Source organism: Paramormyrops kingsleyae, chromosome 9 (genome assembly GCF_048594095.1).
Source record: "Paramormyrops kingsleyae isolate MSU_618 chromosome 9, PKINGS_0.4, whole genome shotgun sequence".
NCBI classification, from domain to species: Eukaryota; Metazoa; Chordata; class Actinopteri; order Osteoglossiformes; family Mormyridae; genus Paramormyrops; species Paramormyrops kingsleyae.
The window spans coordinates 232,829-257,997 of NC_132805.1; the positions used below are offsets into that span (position 1 = coordinate 232,829).

Consider the following 25,169-nt stretch of genomic DNA (forward strand, 5'->3'; position numbering starts at 1 on the left):
CTTTCTCTGTCTATAAAGAATATATCCTATGACTTACTGTGGTGGGCTTTTGCTGTATGTAGCAAGTTTTAATCACTAAATGTGAAAAAACTGACATAGGTAGGGACTCAAATTACAACTCAACCTAGACTCGGGTCACAAATTTGATGACCTGTGACTTGATAGCAAAAATGATGGAAAGAGTTAGGCTCAACAAATGACTCGACTCTTGACTCAGACTGCAATGTCTCGATTTGAGACTCAGACTCGCCAAGGAATAACTTGTTCCCATCCCCGATATTATACATATCAAGGTGCCATTCTGTGGTTATCAGTAATGAAACTGATACACATATTTATGATTTGACCTTAACAAGCCATGATTTAAATGCTGGAGACACTTAAAAAAAGGCAATAGGAATTGGCACTGTTATTTTATTAGTACGAGTATACTGGAACAATAAACTTGTACTGGTATACAGACATTTTTTTCCTTTTTTAAAACAAATCCGTTCAAATCCTGAATCAAATATTGTTTTATTTGTAATAATGATATAATTTCTACCTAGAAAACTTGCAAGCACCGTCAAAGAAAAGGACCATAAAATCCATTAAACAGACTTCAGTGTATCCGACAAATAGACACACCACAATTAGAAAATAGAATTTCAATTCTCTTTTTTTGTTGTTTTTTTGTTTCTTAAAAAAGCTAGTGCAAGTACAATATTTTACACTAAAATTACAGAGCAAATTCACACAGATGGAAACAAAGCCAGTGAAGTAAGATCGTGTTTCACAATGAAAGCTGTTAATTATGCCTGTATGCTCAATTTCTCCTCTAAGGTGCGAAACATTCCCTCTTAAAACCCACTTTGCTATTGGCCTGAGTTGCTTGTGCTGCCTCCGTCCAATGGCAAGTAGCCAGAAACCAGGCTGGTCTCTGTACCCTTTCAGAATGGAAGACTTAATCTTAATTCACATAACCATTTGCGCACCTGTACTGGAAAAAAAAAAAGTAATAATAAACCAGGTACCGCTGTAGTCCTACTGCGGTCCCATTGCTAGCTATGACATCACCATGGCGTCCCGTTTCAAGACAGCCCCCTTTTGTGACTGTCCAAAATCGTTAACAGAAAGAGAAGAAGAAATGACAGAATGAATAAGAACCTACTGGAGGATGAATGTACATCGATTGTGGGGAAAAAACAGTACTATCAAACAACTGACCAATCAAAGGGGATGGTCATTCAAGGTGGCCTATCACAAGAGGGAAGTCTTACACTGCTTTGGGTATTCAGTTGAAATTTAAACAGGACACAAGATATTCATGATAGTAGCTTCTTATAATAGAGAATTCACACCCTTATACATAATTTTACAATTTTTGGACACAAAGGGGAAATTTATACCAAGGGAAGGGAGCTAAGTGTTTATAAAAACAAATCAGCAACATGGAATGAGGGGACTTTTATTTTTCTTTACTGATGTGTAAAGAGGACAAATGCCAAGATGGCACTGAAATGCTGAACAGAGATCAGTGGGCTGACATTAATCAGGACACTGCTGCCGATTTTGTTTCGAGGTTTGACGCCGGCATCATCCACTTCACACATCGACTGGTCTGTTCCAGTATTCGGTTGACGCAGGCCAGTCTGGAAAATGGCCAAAGCACGTCAAAGCAAAACGATACAATAACATGTCTGGCCCAATGTGCCCACAGCGTGACGTCCCCCTCAGGGCAACGAATCATAGATGAAGGGCTAATAAAGTGACAAATGATGTGTGCAGAGTGCCTGGCTGATTTGCTACTGCGGAATTGCAGAGCATTTCCTACACAGGCCCACACAACCATGCAGGTACTTCTCACGGCCCAACAGGCAGAAAGAGCCCGGCACTCTGTATTTCTACTGGTGCATCTTTTGCCATTTCCAGTGGGTACATATCGTTAATTAAAAAATTAACAATAATAATTGTGATGATAAAAATAAGCGTCTATTCGATTTGAATGAGAGTCAAACAGTCCACAAAAGCATAAATCCAGTGAAATTAAAGCACTATGTGGGTCGGTCAGGTTCTCAGCCTGAGTGCGAAATGCGGCAGTTCGCCAATGCAAAGTTTGACTAGACGCCAACAACAGTCAAGTTAAACAGAGAGATCCTGTGATTTGTATTCGGTTTAAGAAGGTGCCATAGTCATTGCGAAAAAGAAATTCAAAATAAGAAAACGTGCCTCCCGCAAATACTGAATTTCTTGTCAAACATTCATATTTCATTTGTGCAATCAAAATAAAACCCAAGACATACATCACCGCTCGCACGCAAACGAGAGCACTTGAAATACCTCTTCGGCTGGTCAAGTTCAGTAAAGCAAATATAAAACAGACCTGCATGTCATCACGAGAAAAACTTACAGTGCTACAAAAAAAAATTTAAATCTAAGGTAACAAGGACAAGTTGACATGAAACAAAAAGTTGAGCCCGAGAGAAAAGGTGTCAGTTTTGCTTTGCGTGAAGGGCATTCCCAGCCCCTGCTCCTGGGAGTCAGCCCCCTACACCTCTACTCCAGAAACCAGGTGACCGGCCAGGCTCTGCCAGCCTACTGAATGGAGAGCACACCTCACAAGAAGCCCCCTCCACACCTCACTCACTCTTCTTTGCTGTCCAGTGAGCATTAGACCCCTTTAAGAGCCCGGCGTTTGTTTTACAAATAGGCGAGACCATCTCATGGATTCAAAAAGTGCATGAACAGATAGTATTAAATATACAATGAAAAAGGTTCCATACACGTGTCTAAACTGGTCCCTATTTGAGTAGGTTTGAGAAATGAGAATACCCCAATGGAACTAGACAACAGAAGGACAGTTCCAGAAGTCTGAGGAGCTTAGGGTCTAAAGAGTCTCCAAGTTAGTGGACTCTAGTTTGGGAGCTGTTTCTTTAATCCGAGACACTGGGCATTAGGTCTACTGCATGTCTTTGTCTGACGAATGTCAGAATCTGCCAGCCGAGGAAAAACACCTCTGCTCACGGGCTATGAAAGTGCTGCTTCTGGTCACGTCAGTGCATCGCACTCACACAAACACAAACACGAGCAAACAGCGGCATGCACGCTAACAGACCAACCCCATCCCTGAGTAATAACTAGGAAATATTTTTTGGCCTTCAATGGAGAGAGACAGATGATGTCACAAACGATGTCCTCGGCAACAAAGAAACAACAAAAATATTAACACATTCAAATATTAACAGAGTTTTCTCAGTCCCAAAAACAGAAAAGGGGTGTTACACCCTCCTTATTTCTTTAGCAAGGAGAAAGCCCAATATAACTTCATCTTCATTCTAAATTCTTTGATGGGAATCCCTATATATTAATAGCATTATATAACAGTCCTCAACATAATTCAGATAATGACATCATAATGACATCATTTGTCCTCTCCAAACAACATGGCCCAGAAATAAAACAATTTCTAAGTATGACTCTTGCCAGGAACATTTTTTCTCATTCTTATAATCTCTTGCAAAAAGAGCTCCCTTTCACTGAGGAATGGATCTTGGTGTTATGTGTTGGAGATACACTGAACTTGCGAGGAAATAATATGTTCAGTTCCTTTGAAGGTAAGATATTCTATTCTGCTGATATATTGCATGCTGCGCAGCCTTACAGAGGCACATGGATGAAATGTTTAAGGTCTACCCACACTGCATACTCTCCTTTTTCTGAGGCAAGAGATAAAAAAAAGAGTAATACAGTGGTACCTCGGTTCTCGAACTTAATCCGTTCCGGACTCCGGATCGAATCCTAAAAAGTTGGGAATTCTGATTGAATTTTTCCCATAAGTAATAATGGAAAACCAATTAATTGGTTCCCGGCCCTCCAAAATTACACCTATTTTTTCTTTTTTAGCACTTAAACACAAAATGAACAGGATAAAACAAGAAGAGCATTTTTTTCTTAATGGCTTCCAAAACGATAAAGATCTTATCCCAACATTACCCCTGTCCTGCCCCGATCCTCCACTCCTTCCGTGTGCCACGCCCCCTCGTTAACCTCGTGTGGGATCCCCATGTGATCAGCTGTTTCTGTTTGTTGTCATTAGTCCTCTGTATTAAGTCCACGTTTCAGTTTGTTTCCCCAGTCCAGTCATTGGGTGCGTTCGACTTGCTTACAGCGCTGGCTTAAAGCAACGCATTCTGATCCTGACGCAATGCATTATGGTTAGACGCATTGTGACCTCTCACCCGGCTGCACAAACAGGAACCGCCTCCGTGACGACACACCTTTGCCCTTATTGGCTAAAGAGTTTAGTTACATGCATGACGTTTGTATCCCAGACAGTTCCGATGCCAGAATGCCTATTTCTCCCGAATATCACGTAAAGCACTGAGAACTGGTTTTCAGTTAATTTACCTGGTAAAATAAAGTTTAAATAAATGACATAAATGCTCTAATAATACACGTAAGTTAGTGGTTTATTTATTGTTAGTTACTGTAATGTTGCGCTGCTTTATTTGGTTAATCGTCCAGTCTGTGAAGAAGGCATTCAAGTAAGAATTGCATTGTAGTATGATTCATTTCCTGGCGCGTACAATTTATATTAGGTCAGCGTTCACGGTTCGACTTCTGATATTCAGATTGAGTTCTAGGTCAAACTGATTGGTTCGACTTTCAAGAAATTCGAGTCCTAATGAGTTCGAGAACCGAGGTACCACTGTACAACACTACAGGGTAACATACAGTCTGGAGAAGGAGGAGAGGCAAGGAGTCGCTGCAGTGCCTGGCAATCTGGCCAGGTAAAGGGGATGCATACACCTAAGAACAAAGATATACTGATACTTAAGTAAAAACATATGAATTAACACCAGCATAAAGACAGAATTAAACACAAATCCTAATTTCTGTATTATAGCAGTGTCAGCTGTCTCCTCCTGCAAAGTCAGCTCCCACCTACATCCACCTGCTACCTGTATGTAAGCCCTCCGACCACCCACCAGAGATATCCACATTAGAGACCAAGTAAGCCCTCCGACCACCCACCAGAGATATCCACATTAGAGACCAAGTAAGCCATCCGACCACCCACCAGAGATATCCACATTAGAGACCAAGTAAGCCCTCCGACCACCCACCAGAGATATCCACATTGGAGACCAATCCTGATCACACCCAAAACCACATGAAATATACAGGTACCCTGAGTATGGAAATGAAAAGAGTACTATGTGTCTGAAAGTCTGAGTGCACCACATTTTCTTGTGCGTGCATTTCTGAACTGTGTTAGAAATCAAACAATGCAATTCCGCATGGATTATCGCTTCAGGTCCAAATGCTTTGGCTGAACATGTGCACAGTACAATATGTGTGTTATGTTAAATGCTAAGAGGCATTCCGGTTGGCTCACACTGAGCTGGGGGCGGGGTGGTGGCTTCAATCCAGTCAATGCAAGCTCTGAAAGAGCAGGTCACTGAGGTGCTGAACAGGGTGACATGAATCACACTAGCCTCGCGTATGTTAGCGGAACTGAGCGCTGAAATATTGTGAGATATCATGACACTTGTGTGATAACATTAGCGCTGGGGCCCGCTTGCCCCCCTGCAAATTCTATCCTGATACAACGTCACTGCATATTTGTGTGTGAATGTCTTCGACTTCCCGGAAGTTAATGAAGGCACACCGTAACCACACGTGAAAAGAAACAAAACAAACAAAAGAGAATAAACAAAAGTAATGGGGCCGTTAGCATTGTGGTGCTTTCAGTAAGCAAGGTCATTTTTTTCTGAATTACTGTATTGTTATGTTGAGGAATGCAGTCTGGTGTGTCTGATCAAAAAGTACAGCATTAGTTAGGTACCACTGCTGAGGACTAGCATAACCTGAACTTGCATAACCTGAAATCACTCTTTCTGAGACTGAAAACCCAACTGTGCTTTTCAAATGTCAACAAATAAAACACATTAATAAGTACTACTATACCTGCCCCAGAACTCAAGAAGGGATTTCACTTTCACTGTACATCACCCCCACACCCCAACAGCAACCTCTGAAGGGCAACATCAAAAAGTATGAAAATGAACACACCAGCGTGGCATGGAAATGCAAAAACATATTTCATTAAAAAAATAAATTATTTAAAATCGGTGCTAAATCCCCAACAAGCCCCACACTCTAGGCTGACGCGAGGGCACTGGAGGTACACCTACTGCTGAGAAAAGACCCAAAATGGGGTTCCGTTCCTGCCTCGCACCACCCCCGTCTCGCACAAATACAGCACAAGTCCGACAGAAGGAAAAGTGCCTGCGAGGACACCAAGAGGAGAGCTGGACCATGCGGAAGGCCAGGAGGTTAAGGAGGATTATTGAGTGTCGGTAAGGTGCTACATTTCTGTGAATATATTTTGGCTTCCCACATATACTCCCGAAATGAGAAAGTAATGCCGATGTTACAGACTCTCCATATGTGCAAATCGCAAAATTGTACTTAAACGTGAAACAGAAAACACTACATATTTTCATTATATACATTGTATGTGAGGGTCTTTGTGTATTTACAAACACACACACACACACACACACACACACACGCCACATGCTATAGAACACTGATATCACACTCTGGCCTTCAGTCACAACACACAAGCAGGATGTTCCAGTATGTGGAATTTAGTTGTGTCTGTGTTTGTGTGTGTCTCTGTATATAGATACATACAAATATATGTATGCATAAGTCATATTTTATGTTAATGCCTAAACATACATACATAAATCCGTATGAAGATGTCAGGTTCCTTACTAAACTCAAACCCTTCGATGCCCTAAGAGGAAAATTCTCAAACACGTCTTTTTGTATACTCAACAAACTCAAAACCATATTTCACATCCATGATCTCCAGACCTGAGGTACAATGTCTACTGATTCACTTTTATGGTCAACAAAAACTGATGGCAGTGCTCATACAGCTCTGAGATCTTTTCTTATGTCCTCGAAATCTCCAATCTCTTTGGAGAAGTGATTCTCCACCAAGCAGTCAGTTAGCTTCTATACAAAACAACCTTTTTTTTCCCCTTGAACAACCAACCATATTTTGTGACGCTTCCATGTTTTACACATTCTGGCAACAGCTCATGTCAAAAAAAAGGGGGCTTTTCTGCCTCATCATCTTAGCTGCAATGACAAACCTTGTCCAGTATGTTATGTGTTACTGCAAAAAGAAGAAAATCCATACATCCATCCAATTTCTGAAACCGCTCATCCTACAGCCTACGGGCTACGGAGGCTACGGGCACAAGGCAGGGAACAACACAGGATGGGGCGCCAACCCATCGTAGGGCACAAGAAAATCATAAAAAGGATTAGAATTATCTTTTATGCAGTCATGTCATTAAATCTGACCTACTCCCCAACAAATGTCCCGATTGCTCATGTGGTGTCACAGTGGCATCAGGTCTTTCCAGATTCTTTCTAGACCAGAGTGTCATCTTTCACTATGGCTACTTATCAAAAAGTCAACTATTAGTTTCAAACAGAAAGCAGCATGCTTTCCAGTTTTCCAGTTGCAGAAAAAGCAAAACTGAAATTAATAAGTGTATTGCTAATGTTAAACAAGGCAAAAACCCAGATGACCGATAAGGCTCAGTGAAATCACCCAACTGCTGTCGAGACAGCAGTGTCAGTCAAAGAGCTTCCATCATGTTCACGTATGGAGATATTCCATTTGAGCAGTGAGTATAGTGTAGTTGTGTAATTATTTATGCAATTGATTACATGAAAAAAATCTACCTGAGCTTGCAGCTGTCACATGAGATTAATTTCACAACTTCTGTTACTGAAAGGTGTTGTCCATTAATCAGCTTCTGGCAATTAACAAACAAGGACAAAAATAAGGATTAGTTCCCATAAACCCAAGTTATGCAATTTTCACTCCATCTGGATCGGCTAAATAATCCCATCACAGGTCACCCCTACATGCACACACCTCCTCCTGTGCCTGTTTAGTCAGCCACCTGCCTCTTCTCATAGAACGATCAGCATGCCTCCTGGAGCATCATGCCAGGCTTCTGAGGACAGCAGGCTTCTCTCGTTTCCACCCAGCTGACAGTACACATCACTCTAGAGCAGGGGAGGGCAATCTTAGCCTCAAAGGGCCGCTGTGAATGCGGGTTTTCGCTGCCACTCCCTATTTAGACTACTAATTAGAGGACTGATTAGCTGAAGAGTCCTCACACCTGGGTTTGAACAGCTGACCTAAAGGTTATCCCAAAAACCTGCACATACACCGGCCCTTTGCGGATAAGATTGACAACCCCTGCTCTAAAGCAGTGTTTCCCAATCCAGTTCTTGGGGACCCACAGTCAGTCCACGTTTTTTCTCCCTCCAAGTTCCCTGTCAGACAGTCCACATTTTTGGTCTAGGAGCTGGCAAGGAGCAAAAACATGGACTGGCTGTGGGTCCCCAAAGACCGAATTGGGAAACATAGGGCAATGAGAGGTTGAGGAGCTCAGCAGACCCAACACAACTTGATCCAGTCTGGACCTCCTCACCACTGGCACCTAATGCATTCTAGCTGGGATAAAACCTGAGTTGGGTGCCCCTACCTTTGACGAGGGCTCCCCTAGGAAAGCTCAAAGATTAATAATAAGAAAAAACTTCTACAAAGGGCAACATGGGCAATATCTATTTAGCATTTTATCCTGCGTTCAATTAACTATGGAAGATATAGAACTCTCTTGTGTGTTAATAACTATAAAATGTCAATAAAAACCCATGTGTAGGTGGTGCCTTTGGCTACTGACCAACATGACATGTGAGGAAGGTGAGACGCACCCAACTGTGAAGATGAACGAGCTGGATGCTGCATCCCTAATGTTGTGGCCACGCTTACAAGCCACGGCGCTGCCATCGTAGCAGAGCCCCGAGTATCCACTGAGACGGCCTGGAGCAAAGGCTTGCAGAGACGCACTACTGCCTGATCGTTCAACAGAACCCTCTCACTCCCCTTGGCAACTACTGAGGTTCCAGGCGAAAAGAGCGAGTATTATACTGTCATCCCAGGTTATCAAGACCAAGCTCTTCTACGGACTGAAGCACGCGTTTACCAACAGCCAAGGGAGAACACTGATTCTCCAGTTTACATGCTAAACAATATTTACTGACAGTACTGCTCATCCTATTGGCTTTCAGATTAAATAAAAATTTCGCAGAAAACCCAAACCACATTCCCATATAAAAGAGCCAAGACGGCTCCACGCTACACTAAATCAAAGTAATCCACAGAGGCTTCCATGCTCAACCTAGTATGAGTACATCCCTTTAAAAGCTATTCGTATCTGCACCAGCTTTTCTTTAAAGTGACCTTAAATATCCATCGTTCTGGATAACCCATGTGCGGCAAAACATGACAGGCTCTAGGACTGATGTGTATGCTCAACTTTGACCAAAGCCTGAAGCAGGAGCAGCGTGCAAGTTGTCAGTTATCTTTTCTTACACGTGAAGTGAGAGCAGGCCCCATAAATAGCTACAGAACATATGAAAGTGCACAAGTTCACACAATGCAAACTGAGTTAGTACATGGAACGGGGTAGCTGACATCATGTAAACTGCCACTTATGGCCTTGTTGCCATGGAAACAAACAGTGGGTGGGGGGGGCATCTGCCCTTGCCAACCCGTACAATCGGTACATTGTTGATGCTCTAAACTAAGAGGCATAACCTAAGACCTGCCGGTAGTGTTGCACCACATTGCTGCACCTGGTTCAAGGGTTCTCAAAGGGTCCATCTTTTCTAGTGTGTTTTGGTGAAACGCCGAATGTGGCCACTGTCATGATTAAGTCTTATCTCTTCCTCTGCCTAGGATAACACGAAATGCAGCGTGTTCTTCTGCTTTGAGGAGAAATGAGCAGTAAGGTGGATCTTAAGAGGAAATTAAAGTCACAAACAGGTATGGTTGACCCTCTTATCTACCTAACAAATACAACAGCATTGATTCGCCATGTAATACCAAGTGCAAAGAACCCCAAAGTCCTAAACGAAAGAAAAGTAATTTGATAACAAAAATACTAACGGACACATAGCCTACAGTACAGTTATCTGGTTTGAAAACAAAACGAAATACCAAATAAAAGCTGAGTGTGTTTTTCAACTCTCTCTATTAGTTAAAGTTCTCTCAGCATTCATTTCCCTATAATTGACCGGCCTTCGATGCAAATTTTGACCTCCTGAGGAATAAAAGAGGGCTTGGGCAAAGTCAACGGGGGTTCCTCGTCTGACTTCTCCACCTGGCGGCCCTCTGGGGCAGACCACCTCCGCTTCCTGCTCGTAGGTCTGTCAGCTCCACCTGGATCCGCCAAGGGTGTCTGCGCCGACAAGCTTTTCTTCTCTTCACATGCCAGTTCCCCGTTTTCCAAGACAGCCTGGGTGCAAGTGGGTTCCACCGTCCCGACAGTACTCCTGGGCCACTGCCTCGGCCCGTTGTCCCGCTCCCCGGAGTGACTCCCCCTGCTCCGGCACCCTGGGTCCACCTTATGAGGCTTGGTCAGGGAGTCACCATTGCTGTCTGCTGAGTCCAGAGTCTGACTTCTCCGCAGAGAGCCGTTCTTCAAGCTCTTGAGGGTGAGGGAGATGCAGACGTCACCCACAGACAGCTTAGCGCATGACAGCTCAAACAGCTGGGTGGTTCTGTCCGGGCAGCAGGACGACCAGCCCTGGCCGAACACGAAGAAGGGATATTCCACCAGAACCTCCACACTCACCTGGCAGGGAGAGACGGAAGAAGGTCATGAGAGCAAAGTGACGACACGTATACAGACCAAAATTCGAGTGGGATTTTCTGGTGCTCCTTAAGCGATGTGATCAGTCAGAAAGCACAGAAGAAACAAGTATGCTAAAACTGGCCAACATCAGAGACCAGACAGTTGATCCAGGCAAGTAGATCGCTCTTTCAAAAGTGATTCTTGAAAAACAAGCTGAAGCCGGTTTCCAAACAGTCTCAGTGTTGTACGTGTCCATTTGTCGAGTCTTTTATATGTAACATCCTAATATCCAGCTATTATAATGTCGGACTAAATGGAGTAAAACGTTCCAACATGGGGTGTATAACGTGAAAGAATTCTGCCTGTGGTGAGTAAGGGAAGCCTGAACAATGGCTCCTCTATGTCCTTCAATAATGGCCCCGCATGAGAGTGTGTCCGCCTGGACATGTCTGCTAAACCGCAGGACTAGGATGGGTGTGTGTCTCCAGAAAACAACATCACTGCACAGCAGGAGACTTATGGGGAAATGTTCCCTCAGCGCGTATTCAGCGACTGGGGCTTGAAAGATAAATACGTGATCAATAAATTTCCAGCAGAAATCCCAGAAAAAAAATAGATCTGGTCTGAACTGATCAGTGCTGTGCACTAATAAAGCTACTGGTACAGTTAATATTTGAAACCACAAGCCGATCAATTCAAAACCAGGCATGCAACCAGCAGAAACAATTTTAACAGAATATAACAGAAATAATAATAAAATTACAACACTATGTTTGTTCCTGAAAGAGAGAAATCTTAATATTAAAAGAATATTTTAAGTGCACTTTACCATAACTTTATTTTTATGCATTTCTATTGCTACATTATCTCACCTGTGCCCTGTGCTCCCCGACTGCAAACTGAATAATGGCGGAATTGGGGGTCTGACTGCCATCGATCCGCTCCACTGTGCTGGAGTCGATCTTCAGGTCGCCGCTGATCTCCGCACTCTGGATGAAGTCCTCGGTCTTCAGGTCCTCCACCCGCTTCAGCTCGCCGTCTGCCAGCTGAATAATGGAGCCCTTCATGAAGTAGGGGGGCAACGAGGGGCAGGAAGCGGGCGGTGGTGGTGAGGCGGGCGGGGGCGAGGCCAGGACACCGGCAGCAGGTGTGGTTGAAACCATGGGCAGGTGGAGCTCGGTCTGCACCACGGCAGCTGCGTGGTAGGGGGCCAGGGACTGGTGCTCTCCAGGGCGGAACACCTCGCACTTGGGGAGGGTCGCAGCCATGTAGGCTTGAGGCAGTGCCGTGGAGAACGGCTGGGCAGCGGTGGAGGCGGCTGGCGGGGGTGGCTCCAGCTCGGAGGCTGTGCCGCCGCTGACCGGGATGAGCAGTGGCTGACTGGCGGGAATGAGCAGGTGCTGGGGAAGCCCAGCATGGTAGCTGACTGGCTGCTGCTGCGCCTGGCCGGCCCCTGCGATGTAGCCGATGATGGGTGGCTGGCCTGCGGGGTAGAAGCCGGCCGTCGGGAGACCCACGGGCAGTGTCTCTGTGGTCTGCACCGCCTGGATGACGGTGGGAGGTGGCTGGGTGACTGGCGGAACCTTTGGGCCCTCCAGCGAGGAGAAGCTGAAAGGGGAGGTGCGGGAGATGGGCTTCCCCGGGCCACATCTCTCCGTGTGGGTGGTCAATTTCTCCAGGCCGCCCTCTATGTCACCGCCGCGCCCGTGGCTGTTGGGCACCAGTGTCAGTGAGGTCCGCAGTGCCGGCGTGTCTTTCGCATAGTCGGCGTGGAGCACGACCTGCCGGGCATCGTAGTGGTGCTGGCTGGAGCCTCCCTTGACCCCGCCTACCTGCTTGGGTCGGCCAGTGTCCGGCACAGAGCCGTAGTGCCGGCTCTTTTCCACCTCACCGTTCAGCAGCTCTCGTCCGTTTCCGTCCTCCTTCTTGGCACCAGGCCCATCGGTGTACTGGACCACTACTTGCGAAGGGGCGAGGGTGAGGGTCTGGGGAACGATGGCAGGGTTGTGGTGGAGGTGCAGGGGCACGTGCGCAGCGGACGCGGGGAGAGCCCTGGTCGCGACGCTCAGGGGGGTGCTGGCAATCTGCACGTACTGGCTGGCCGGGTGCATGGGGTGGGGGAGCGACGGGATGCCTGCGAGCAGACCCGGCGAGCCGCTCAGCTGCGGGTGCTGGTCTGCTCTAGAAGCCTGCGAGATGGTGGCAGCCGGCGAGATGCCGTAACCCTCCAGCTGGGGGCGCTGCGTGGTAACAGCTGGAGCTGATGTAACTGTAGAGGAGGAGATGACCTGCGAGGAGATGTACCCAGCATAGGGCCCCGTGAAGGCCGGGCCAATGAACTGCACACTGGGGGGCAGCTGGGCGTACTGGATCGCCCCCCCATGTTGCGAGAGAGGTGAGGAGTACACAGCAGAGAGGGACGTGAGTGCCGCCCCTGAGGTCAGAGAAGTGGAGGAAGATGGAGGAGAGTGCTCAGCGATGGCAGGGAGGGGGTTTTGTGGGGGGGCGGTGTCATCCTCAGCGTGGGTGGGGCCGTGCCTGATGGCGCTCTGCCTACTGGCCATGCTGGCGAGCCATGCCAAGTTATCCCCTCGCAGAGCCTCGCTGCCAGCCGTTACCCCCACCGGCTTCTCCTCCAGCGCCAGGTTACTGGCGAGGATCTCCCGCTTCTTCGGAGGTAGACACTCATTGCTCCGCTCTTGGTTCGACTTCATGTTTAGTCTCTGGTCGCCCCTCCCCCCCCCCTCCCCCCCGTCTTGTGCTCCTGACCTGATTCCTTTCTCTCCTCCTCTCCCCCCCTTCCTCCTCTATCTCTCTCTGTCTTTGAGCTTCTAAGAGCTGTCCACCCACTTGCTTGCCAGCTGAGCTGTCAGTCCTCAGCGTCTGGTAGGAGTGGACCTCAGGCCGAAGCTTGGGACACGGCGCCTGCAGTCATGGAGCGATCTTGGGACTTCATGAGGAATCATCTCCCTCCGAGCGTGGGGCACCATGGCAGCTGTAGTGATCTGTGGGGCGAAGGATATACAATCAGGTTCCACCAATACAGGACGTGACCTTCACTGTACAAGCTTGCACAGGCAGGAACCTGTTTACACCCACACCGCTAACTCTCAGGCTAAGCTAGCAGGAGCACAGAAGCACACATTAGCGCTTCCTGCAGATGCAGAGTGACGGCACCTTCTGCTGAGCCAGAGGCAGGACTCCTTGGTTCGTTAGTTAATTGCCCATCTGTAGCCCTGCACCCTGCTGCCCATGAGCATGCAATCAAAACACTGTAACTTTAAAAAGTCATTCACATGGTTTAAAAATTCTCATTTTAAATATACATTTCTTTCATGTACATTTTTCGTGTGTTCTCCTCCTTATACGGTATATTAGAAATGCAGGTACTTAACAGAAACAAATTTACGCCCTCTGCTGGCCAGACTTGAGAGTGACTCTGAGTTTGCCAAAAGTGCACTGTGAATCTCTGTGTTCTGTCATGAGCAGGGTGCAGCTGTCAACGTTGATGGATTAGAGCTCTGTACAATATGCTGCATGACCTCCGTCTCAGAAATAGGAAACACTGCACACATGCGGTACCTTCGACGGCCACAACCAGAGGGATCAAGCTGCAGCTTTGGCCGCAGACACTTCTCCAAAACATACTGACAGTGATTTGCTTAAAAACAAGCTTTGCAAGCCAACCCTCCACACAAAGACACAACACCATGCATTTCTTAGCAGCCTGGAAGACATATCTATTTTTTTTCACTGAACTAACACTTGAACTTAGAAACTATTCACAAAATAATCCAGTATCATGTCTTCAATATAAAAATAGCGTAACTTTTTACTATGACAGATTGTTTAGGTATCACTGGCATTGAAATGACTCAGCATTTTATATCCGCCTGGAAATCTCTTCCATAGGGAAAGACCTGAAATGCTAACACTTTCAGACACGCTATATCAAGCCTTGATGCATCATTAGATTTTTTTTTTGTGTGTGTGTGTGTGGGATTCTTATGGATCTTGGTCTTTTTAGTCACAATAAAAACAAAAAAGAAGTGCATGCACGAGAGTAAAGCGCCAAGAGAATCTGTTACCACCCCTCCCTCTTCATGTACTGTGTGGGGGTTACCCTCATTGGAAAAGTTGGTGTTTCCATAGTAACCTCCCGAGAAGTAACAGCAAACCGTGCAAGCATGAACGGGCAGGTGCCCTGGTTTTACACGGGGCGTTCTCGCTCAAAGCACTGTACTGACTGTGCCATCCAGACGCACGGCCCTCCACGATGATGCCGCTTGTGATACACTTACGAGACCCGGCCCAAAACTCAGCAGAACCAGTCAATAAAAAGCAGCAACCCACGGCGGGCGACATAAGGACGGGGGCGAGAAAACGAGCCAGGACCGCAGAGAGGCATTCCGGTACTCCGATATGGAAAACTATTGCTAGAACCCCACTCTACAGAGCACAGAACAACACATCCTTTCCTACTGGTTCTGACAGCATGTTTGCACCTAACTGCCCCAGAGATGGTGGGCAGTCCCACCCAATGGACGCGGGCCCTTCGTTTGCTGAAGGAATTAAGTGAAAAACATGCAAACCCTTTCAATCGATGGCTGCTGTCCAGACAGCAGAGACCATGATGACATAACAAAGACCTCCTGAACATCCCCACTGCAAAACAAAAATAATAATAGATACTTTATTGATCCCCATGGGGGAATTCTCTTTGTGTTCCCCCAACTTGCCCTCTGTAGGTGAGAGCACCCTGGCGGTAAATGGCGGCCATCCATCGCAGCACCCAGGGAGCTGGGGGTTAAGGGCCTTGCTCAAGGACCCTCAGATGTGCTAAGGCCAGACTTGAACCAGCAACCTTCTGATCACAGATACAGAGGCTTAACCCACTGCGCCACACATAGCTCCATCATGGACATGGCTCCATAATGGAACGGCAGCCCACCCAGGTCAGGTTCAGACAGGCTCTTCATTCTCAGTGAGCACTAGAGGTCATTTTAATTGTTAATGGAAATCAAGGCTGTAGAAGCAGGGCCATGAAAGGGCGAAAACATCGACGGGGAGGCCATAGCGCTTGGGAGCTCGCTTGGTATCCTGCATGCAGAGCCAGCTGGGCACTCCACGTAGCAGAAGGCTACATCCTCGCAGTTACAGTCACTGCTTGGTGCTGCAAAAACATGCGCTTGCACTTTTGTGGGGGTTAGCAAATGTAGTGTTTGGTCAGCCGAACCGTTTCATCTTTTTCGCAGCGCAACATAAAATTAGTGTCGCCATAAACATCAGAAGCACCATGGCTTCACACCTCCAGGGCTGAGGGTTTGACTGCCGCCCCCCTTCTTGTATGGGTTTCTTCCCAGTCTATAAACATATGGTCAGCAATCTCTAAAGAGTGTGACTGGCATCCCATCCAGGGTGTGCCCAGTGCTTCCTGGGACTGACTCCAGCCTCACCACAACCCTACAGCCAGCAAGTAGCACAGCTGAAAATCGTTACCAGTTATTAGTCCCCAAAAACAAAAAGTATCATCATTCGCTTCAATAATGTGTGTGAAGTTTACTGGAAAAAACTGCTTTTTAATAGAACTTGGCACAGTACCTGTGATGTCATACCAGTGATGGGATGTTGCCATGGACACAATTTAAAACACTAAGTAATAGTACCTGTGCTGCTCAACGTCACATGGAAAGATGAGGCTCATAAAGGACCAGTGGCAGCACTATGAAAGAGCTACATATTTTGTAAATTTGCTTTGAGAGTAGAGGGGGATAAAAATAAACTGTAGTTGGTACTGGTTCGCAACTAGGAAAAATGTTGGCTTGTGGGTGAGAAGCTTTATCCTGCCCTAGTGTTGAATTTCAGGCCTGTAGCTGGAGGACACACATGTCAGGAGCGCGGGGGATTGCCCCCGTGCTGAAGCAGCAACATCGCTCCTGCCGAACACTCTGGGAGACACCCAGCGGGCTCCCGGACAGAGTCAAACATGCAAGAGCTGCGGCTGAGGGAGCTGGTGGCTTAAGCAGAGGCGACCAGGGGAGAAAGCATAGGCGTGGAGGTAGAGAGGGGAGGAAGGCCGGCCTCACCCCACCTACAGAGCAGCCCCTCATGACAGGTGAGGCCCCAGTGTGATGGTAGCTTCGGGTCCCAAGGGCACATTCCCGAGGATTCACTGCTTCACCTCCAACCCCCCCTCAACAGCACTCTTAGGGACCAATTGGGAACCAGGAAGCCATCAGAGAGGGCCTACCCTCAGGCACCCCCCCTTGTTCTTTACCCGGCCTGCAGAATCCCAAACGAGCAGCCGCCTGCCCTGAGATCAGGACAGAGATTATTCCAGCCTTTCACCTGGGCGGGGAGATCGGCCCTCCAGATGAACAGACACGTCATACTTCATCCCTAATCTGGGGATCTGGTGTCAGTCCAGCAGATTCTCGCAGCCAGCACACCGCTCTGCTTACACACACACACACACCTGAATTCATATATTTGTAGGGACCGTTCATTCATCTCTACACTAGCCCCAGAGCATCCAGGGCAAAAGTGTTTGTCAAGTTTAATATGTTTAATTTGTTTTAATTTGTTGCTGTCTGTTGTCGTGGCTCCAGCTGGAGTAAAGATCAGGTCAAGAGGTGGAAAAATCCCACCTGTCTAAGGGTGTGTGCAGCAGTCGTCAGGGTTTTAAATACTTGTTTGCATTACACAGTGCACTTCAAAGACCAGCACTATGGTAAAAAATTCAAACCTACAAAAACAAATACGACTTTCTTTTATATGCTGGCGCATTAATCACACTGTTCTCACTTGCACTGAGGGGGGCCGCCCCCCTGCCCATGTAATAAACTGCAGCATCCACTGTACTCCACATTAGTCAGTCAGTGTGTCAGGGCAGCTCACTCCCATATCACAGTGCTGATAGATGAGTTGGGACTTGTGGGTAATCCCCAGTCCCCACCAGGGTATCTGCAGGAGCCTCTGTCTCCCCCTGGCCACCTGCCACCTGAATCTGCTGTCCCCTGTCATCATCACCAGAGCAAAACTACGAACGTAAAACATTTGCAGAAATAACATATGCTAATGCATGATGAAAAACAGAGGTGGGCAAAACACTCCATACAGAACTGTGCAACTCAAAGAGCGAGCACATGCATGCTCATGCGCCTTGAAAATGACAATGAGAAGATCACAGGAGGCATGGCATCCAGGGAGCTCCGGCAGACACGTTTCAGAAAAACACTGGATCCCTGGTACCAAGCCTCACCCCCCATCGAAGACCTAATTCCCCTAGGTGACACACTAGCTGGCTACTAATTTTAGCCCCCAGGGGGGAGGGGTGTTAGTGTGTGACCGGTCCTCATCATGCCAAAGCAGAAGCCCGCTACACTGTAACCCCCCCCAGCCCTCAGCTCCACTCGCAGATGGCTGGCCCTTTAAGAGGCAGGCAGCGGGTCCAGACTAGACAGCGATCACAGACAGCACCGTCGCTGCCTTCACAATGATTCGTGCATCGTCGTTCCCTAAAATCACTCGCGACATAGAGCCAAAGAAAGTGAGTGAGAGAGAGCAAGAGAAAGAGGGAGAGAGAGGGAGGGAGGGAGGGAGAGGGAGAGAGCAGGGCAGAGCACAGAGTTCCCTTTCAACAACCAATATCTGCAAAGCTGCATGACTTGCATTTTCATTTTCTTCAAAAGTCCAGGTTGCAGCTGAGATCATACTCGATGGATGCCATGTTCCCCAAGGCACATAGCACAGAGGTGCGTGTGCACATTACGGAAGGTGCGCGGCTCACCACTGTACACCCGCGGAGAAAAAGGCGACACCACGGGCGCTGGAAACCCACTCACCCGCATCCCCAAACCCTCGCATTTTACGAGTCATGTCGTCCTCGGCCCCAGTCCAGAAAAACACCCTCGTCTTTCTGGGCTCTCTTCGTCTGGATATTTTTTCCTGCTATTGTTTTTGTTCGGTCCCGAGAAAAACGGGAAAAGGGAAAAAGCCGGGCTGTGAGTTGGGCAGCCGAGGGGCCATCGGGAATGGGCCCGGCGGACGAGACACGGCGCGCTGTGAAAGAGCCCGGTCCTGGCCCGGCGCGGCGCGCGGCGCTCCGGCACGGTGCTATGCGAGGCCGCTGGCTACCCAAGCTCCCCACAGTACTCCACCACCAGAGCTCCGCCCACTGCTCTCTCCGTCAGCTTCATCAGGTATTCATTCAAAAAACACACACACTCCGCTTGGCAGCGTGCCCGGACTACGCTCACATGGAGAGGACGAGCGATAGGGAGAGTGAGAGTGAGGGGGGTAGAGAGCGAGAGAGTGGAGAGAAACGAGGAGGAGGGGTGAAATAGGCGAGGGTGGGGGACGAGCTTTCTCTCTCACACACACAGAATTAATCCCCCTAGGGAGTCAATACACTGGGCTTTTTTCCTCTTATCTTCCCCCCCCCCATACATGCATAAGGGTTTGTTTTTCTCCATGGGGAGAGGTGAGAACTTACCCCCCCTTGTTTTCCACTGGCTTGTGCAAGAGTTAGCACATCGCACGTCCAGCCCAGAAGTCAGCCTCCAGAGCTCATCCCAAAATACCCCAACACCTCCCCCCATCTGACTGACTGACTACCACCCCCTGCAGGTGGGGGCAGGCAAAAGATAACCAGCTCAGTTTTTCCTCACTTCAAGCAGGTTTTTTCACCAGCTGCTACCATTCTTGCCAGCCCTCCCGCATTACGTGGGAGAGCCCCCCCGCCCCCCGCATCTGCAGCTTTGTGCGGCGACACCCTCCCCGTCAGAGTCGGTGAGACCTGCTCTCGCCCAGGGAGGGGCATATGCGCAGGAACAAAGAACACATGCCATGAAGCTGTGCACGATAGCACGTGTGCAACGCACGCACACTTTCAAATGCGTACACACCCAGACGCACGCAGACCCAGGGGCCACAGATAAGAACCGCAATCTGGGAAACAAATGGAAGGATGTTTGTTCGCAGCGTCCCCTACCTCTCATTCCCAAATTCTGAGTCAGAGGAAACCAAACCCTGTCCTCGGTCTTTCTGCCCGCCAATTCACACAGCCAGAGTAGACAGCAGCCGAGCACATCGCCCACACTGTTTACCGTTCGGCCGTGGCTGTAAGGCGAGGACAAAGACCGACCACTCCACAGTGGTCTGGGGGCCCCATCGTCCGAATCGAACAGTTACTGGGCTTCAACAGTCTGCCACAGGAACGCAAATCGAGACTCTGTATTCAGCCAAAGCCTCGGGCTGCAGATTTAGCAGGGAATGGGACTGGAAACTACCAAAGAACACAAGATGAATCCAGAGTGTTCCAGTCAGCAGCTGAATCAAACCTCTGTCAAGGCTGGCGTGCTCTTTGTATGCGCTTCCTCAAATCAAACAGGAAGGGCCTAGCATTCACATTCCGGCCCTCCTCCGTCTCCAAAGGATTGGATCGGACACGCCTGGTCTCATACCATCACGAAAGCACCGGCAGTACCTAGGCCTTAAATATACACCAGCCTCAACGATCAATTGCCTTCCAAAGGGACAAGAGGGTACAGACAGCAAGGCAGGCCAACGGCGGAACAACATTGCATCGCCCAGGCATCTTCATTTAGACCAGGGCCATTCACTTCACCACAAAAACAAGGAGTCATTAATCCCAGACCAGCTCCGAACCTTGTCCACAGCCAGGCTGTTGACAGGTATGAGCATGCTCTGCACCCCATCACTCTGCTGAAAAAAAAGAGTCAGGTCAACCTGCCAAGTGAGCCTGTCTGTGCTCGAACAGCGATGTCACACTGCATTCCCGGTGAACCACTTTGGGTATCGGTTTTGGGGAGAATCTGATAACAAAGCACCCGGCTATGAGCTTAAGAGGAAGTTCACCTGGGAAATGCCGCAGGTCCATTCAAACCAGAGCACCAAGAAACCCCAGATGAAGGAATGCCTTAGACGCCTTAAGGGCTGTGTTTCCGAAACAGCGAACATCTCTCCAGTAGGTGACACCTCGCAGTACTCCTTCAGCAGTGTTCCTCAGGGGTCAGTAACCTTCTCACTAGGTATCACCAATAGGGGCACCCTCTTCTGAATAAGGTCTGCCACACACTCCATAACAAGCCAAACAGAGTACAGCTTTCTCAGCCGAACTTTCATGAGCTGAAGGGGACGGCAAATTCTATATAAACAAACACCGGATAACTCTGAGTCATAATTAATCACAATCAAAAACATACACGGTAATCTGAGCAAAACAATGGATATTACACTAGTGGCCAAAATTGTGGAAACCCCTAGCATTTTTGGCATTACACTTTAAAAAATACTACCTGAATATTAGTGGTAATGTTTAGAAAGAATGTTTAGAAACATCATACACTGGACGATGAAATAAGTAACTGGAGTAACTGGAATAATGTTTTGCAATGTGTAAACAATTTTGGTCACTAGTGTATATGGTGAACCACTTTGTCAGAACTCAACCTGAACCCTGCAGAAAAGCTGCCTCATTTGCTGCCATGACCCTCACATCCCCTCTCTTTGAGGTCATTCAGTTTTTCACAGAGAAAACAGGTTCATGTTTCCCAATAAATGCAGAAGTTAAAGTGAAACAGGAAGCTTGATGTAGCAGATTGAGGTGGCAGCTACTCACTCCCTGGCTCTGCGGCACGTAGTTTGGAGTCCTGAGCCCACACCAGTACTGAGCAAACCTCAGTAGACTGTATCCGATCCTGAGCCCACACCAGTACTGAGCAAACCTCAGTAGACTGTATCAGATCCTGAGCCCACAACCAAAATAGCCTCACATTCAGATGAGGAGAAGAGAGAAGCTCATTCCCTCAAAGAAGCAGAATGGCTTTGATCAGCCCTCACGCTCCAGTTTCACTTACGAGAGTCAACCAGCCAGTCCTACGGCATGTCTGTACTCGGCACTCCAAACAACACGCAGAGAGAGACAGAGCCTTTCTCTCTGAAAATAAAGCGGAGATGAACTTCAGATATATCGGGTTCCGAATCACTCTATTTTGCGAAGAGATGAGTCCGTCTACAGTGAGTGGGAATCAGAATGGAAACGATCAGAGAGGTTCAATCTTCTTTCGTGTCTCTGGCGCATGGATGCAGGCATGTCCATTCTAGCCCAACGCAGGGACTAAGGAATTCCACTGCTCTCTGTCCATTTTTTTCCCCCAAAATTCTTTTGAATAATGGTGATCAGTCATGGTTAAGTGCAATGAAGTATATGCATAATCTTAAAATCCAGCAATGAATTTCAAAATGATGCTTTATTTGCGCAAGTACATTGGAATTCATTCATTCATGTATCCTATCTTTCCCTTGAGATACACACAGTTGAAGGTGAAGCTGTGGGTCTGAGCACAGGGTCAGGTCATCCCCAGTAGGATATTAGGACAGTTAAGGGCCTTGCTCAAAAGGCCCAACTGCCTTGGGTTGACCCAGTGACCTTCCGAACACAGGCACAGAGGCACAGAGGCTTAGCCACACATCCTGACATTGAGCTAGAATTTTAGACAGAAGTTCGAACTTTAGACCTTCAATCATCAACCACCAAGCAACTGAAATAATACAAATATGATACAACTGATATAACAAATATATTCGTATTCAGTCATTTTCCTGCATTATATCTAAAAGACGATCACTCAGCTAGCAAAGGGGAGGGCAGGGTTCAGACATTCTATCACTACTTTATAAAGTATATGGTTCACTCGTCCATGCGAGCATGCAACAGCCTTTTAGCAATTAATATACAACCAGTCAAATACACGTGTTAATGGGTAATTGATGTTATAACGATGATGATTAAAAACAACTTTGCTAACATTTACATTGAAGGTCACATACAATGAAGTGCATGTCTTGCCCCGTTTGCCTTTACCTCTCGAAGATTACGAGCCTTTGAGTTCCCCTTAATGTAATGTGGTAGGATTAGCCCACAGCACTGGACGACATAAAAGCATTTAGCAAGTGCTGAACAGGAGGGGGGTACAGGCTTTCTGAGGTGGGATCCAACGCCACTTTTGGAAGTGTAGATGACGTAATGAGCAGCACTCAGATGCTCAGCACCGATATGCATCCAGTATCTCCTGCCCACGTTTATTGCCAGTCACAGATATCAGAAGAGAGGTTAAGTAGATTTTTTTTTCCGGAAGGTTCCATGAAGCAGGTAAATCTTGTTCTTATTACTAATATTCCTTTGATTGTTTTATACATAAGGCGTAGGGTTCAGAGGTTTGTGCATCACCACAATATTGAGGGGCGATGAAACCCAGAGGGTGGCATGCTCTCTCTCTCTCTCTCTCTCTCATACACACAGACACACACACGCAGTTCACATATTCATATCTTTGTGGGGACTCTCCACTCATTTCTGTGGGCATAACCTTAATCCCAACTATGACATCCTTAACCCCTACCCAGCCCTAAACCTTAACCATAAACAAAACATAGTTGCATTCACTAATTTTTATAAAATTGTGGTTATCCTTGTGGGGACTGGAAAAATGTCCCCACAAGGTTAAAAGTTACAGGTCGCCACAATGTAATACATACAAAAACGCAAACACCTACATAAAGACCACTCCAAACATAAAATACATTCCTGCATAAGGATCACTGCACACACACATACACACACACACACACACACACACACACACACACACACACACACAGGGATCACCTTGGCAGAGATTAAGAACACCTGGTTCAAAGAGCCTCAGCAAAAATGTAGGTATACAGGCCTGCTGCTGTGAGGAAGCACATATGAAAAGCAGGGAGGACATGCCATCAAACCACACAGCGCAGATTAGCAGCAGTCTCAGTTAAATAAACAATAACAGCAGCAATAACAATCATACCCACAAGCGCGTCGTGTCTGTCTGGCTGCGCTGGTTGTGTTTATCCAGTAAGGGTGACAGGGGGGGCCATGGACTCGCGTTTTCAGTGTGAACTCTCTGCCGACCAAGATCAACTAACCCCGCTGCACTCCACAGACAGGACCAGTACTTGCCCAGGCATGTGCTGACATGTAAGAACAGCCAGCCTCAGACACACTTACGATGATGTTAGGTGGCTCAGTAAACACTTACGATGATGTTAGGTGGCTCAGTAAACACTTACGATGATGTTAGGTGGCTCAGTAAACACTTACGATGATGTTAGGTGGCTCAGACACACTTACGATGATGTTAGGTGGCTCAGTAAACATTTACGATGATGTTAGGTGGCTCAGTAAACACTTACGATGATGTTAGGTGGCTCAGTAAACACTTACGATGATGTTAGGTGGCTCAGTAAACACTTACGATGATGTTAGGTGGCTCAGACACACTTACGATGATGTTAGGTGGCTCAGACACACTTACGATGATGTTAGGTGGCTCAGTAAACACTTACGATGATGTTAGGTGGCTCAGTAAACACTTACGATGATGTTAGGTGGCTCAGTAAACACTTACGATGATGTTAGGTGGCTCAGACACACTTACGATGATGTTAGGTGGCTCAGACACACTTACGATGATGTTAGGTGGCTCAGACACACTTACGATGATGTTAGGTGGCTCAGTAAACATTTACGATGATGTTAGGTGGCTCAGTAAACACTTACGATGATGTTAGGTGGCTCAGTAAACACTTACGATGATGTTAGGTGGCTCAGACACACTTACGATGATGTTAGGTGGCTCAGTAAACACTTACGATGATGTTAGGTGGCTCAGACACACTTACGATGATGTTAGGTGGCTCAGTAAACACTTACGATGATGTTAGGTGGCTCAGTAAACACTTACGATGATGTTAGGTGGCTCAGACACACTTACGATGATGTTAGGTGGCTCAGTAAACACTTACGATGTTGTTAGGTGGCTCAGTAAACATTTACGATGATGTTAGGTGGCTCAGTAAACACTTACGATGATGTTAGGTGGCTCAGTAAACACTTACGATGATGTTAGGTGGCTCAGTAAACACTTACGATGATGTTAGGTGGCTCAGACACACTTACGATGATGTTAGGTGGCTCAGTAAACACTTACGATGATGTTAGGTGGCTCAGTAAACACTTACGATGATGTTAGGTGGCTCAGACACACTTACGATGATGTTAGGTGGCTCAGTAAACACTTACGATGATGTTAGGTGGCTCAGTAAACACTTACGATGATGTTAGGTGGCTCAGTAAACACTTATGTAGGGCAGCTTGCTATTATTCATTTTAGTTGGAGCCATTCAGGTTAAGAACATGTTCTGTGGGTTTACGGCCTGGATGCATGCAGGTCGGGAGTCTGTGCCCTTTACCACTGTGCTGCACCCAGGGGAGAGTTCTGGGCATGGGTGGATGCCCGACTCAGGTGCCCTTCCTGGGACTAGCGAACTGGGCACGTATCAGACCAGTAAGTCATCCAGTCGGTTGTGACTTCTACATGAGGGCTA

The 25,169-nt window shown here is 47.2% G+C and overlaps 1 protein-coding gene across 6 annotated transcripts in view; it reads right to left on the reverse strand.

The window, feature by feature from the left end:
- Positions 1 to 397: 397 nt before the first annotated feature.
- LOC111850455 (ataxin-1-like) overlaps positions 398 to 25,169 on the reverse strand; it is a 63,640-nt gene continuing 38,868 nt past the window's right edge. For 2 of the 6 annotated variants that reach the window (XM_023824358.2, XM_023824359.2), the window contains exons 2-3: positions 11,594 to 13,726; positions 398 to 10,721 (exon numbers count right to left, since the gene is read on the reverse strand). In XM_023824358.2, the coding sequence (XP_023680126.1) occupies positions 10,143 to 10,721; positions 11,594 to 13,435 (2,421 nt within the window). In that variant the 5' untranslated portion in view covers positions 13,436 to 13,726 and the 3' untranslated portion in view covers positions 398 to 10,142. Of the gene's footprint in view, positions 10,722 to 11,593; positions 13,727 to 18,565; positions 19,040 to 21,363; positions 21,439 to 23,590; positions 23,727 to 25,169 lie in introns of those variants that run through there. The other 4 variants (XM_023824360.2, XM_023824361.2, XM_072715938.1 and 1 more) reach the window with 4 other exon arrangements.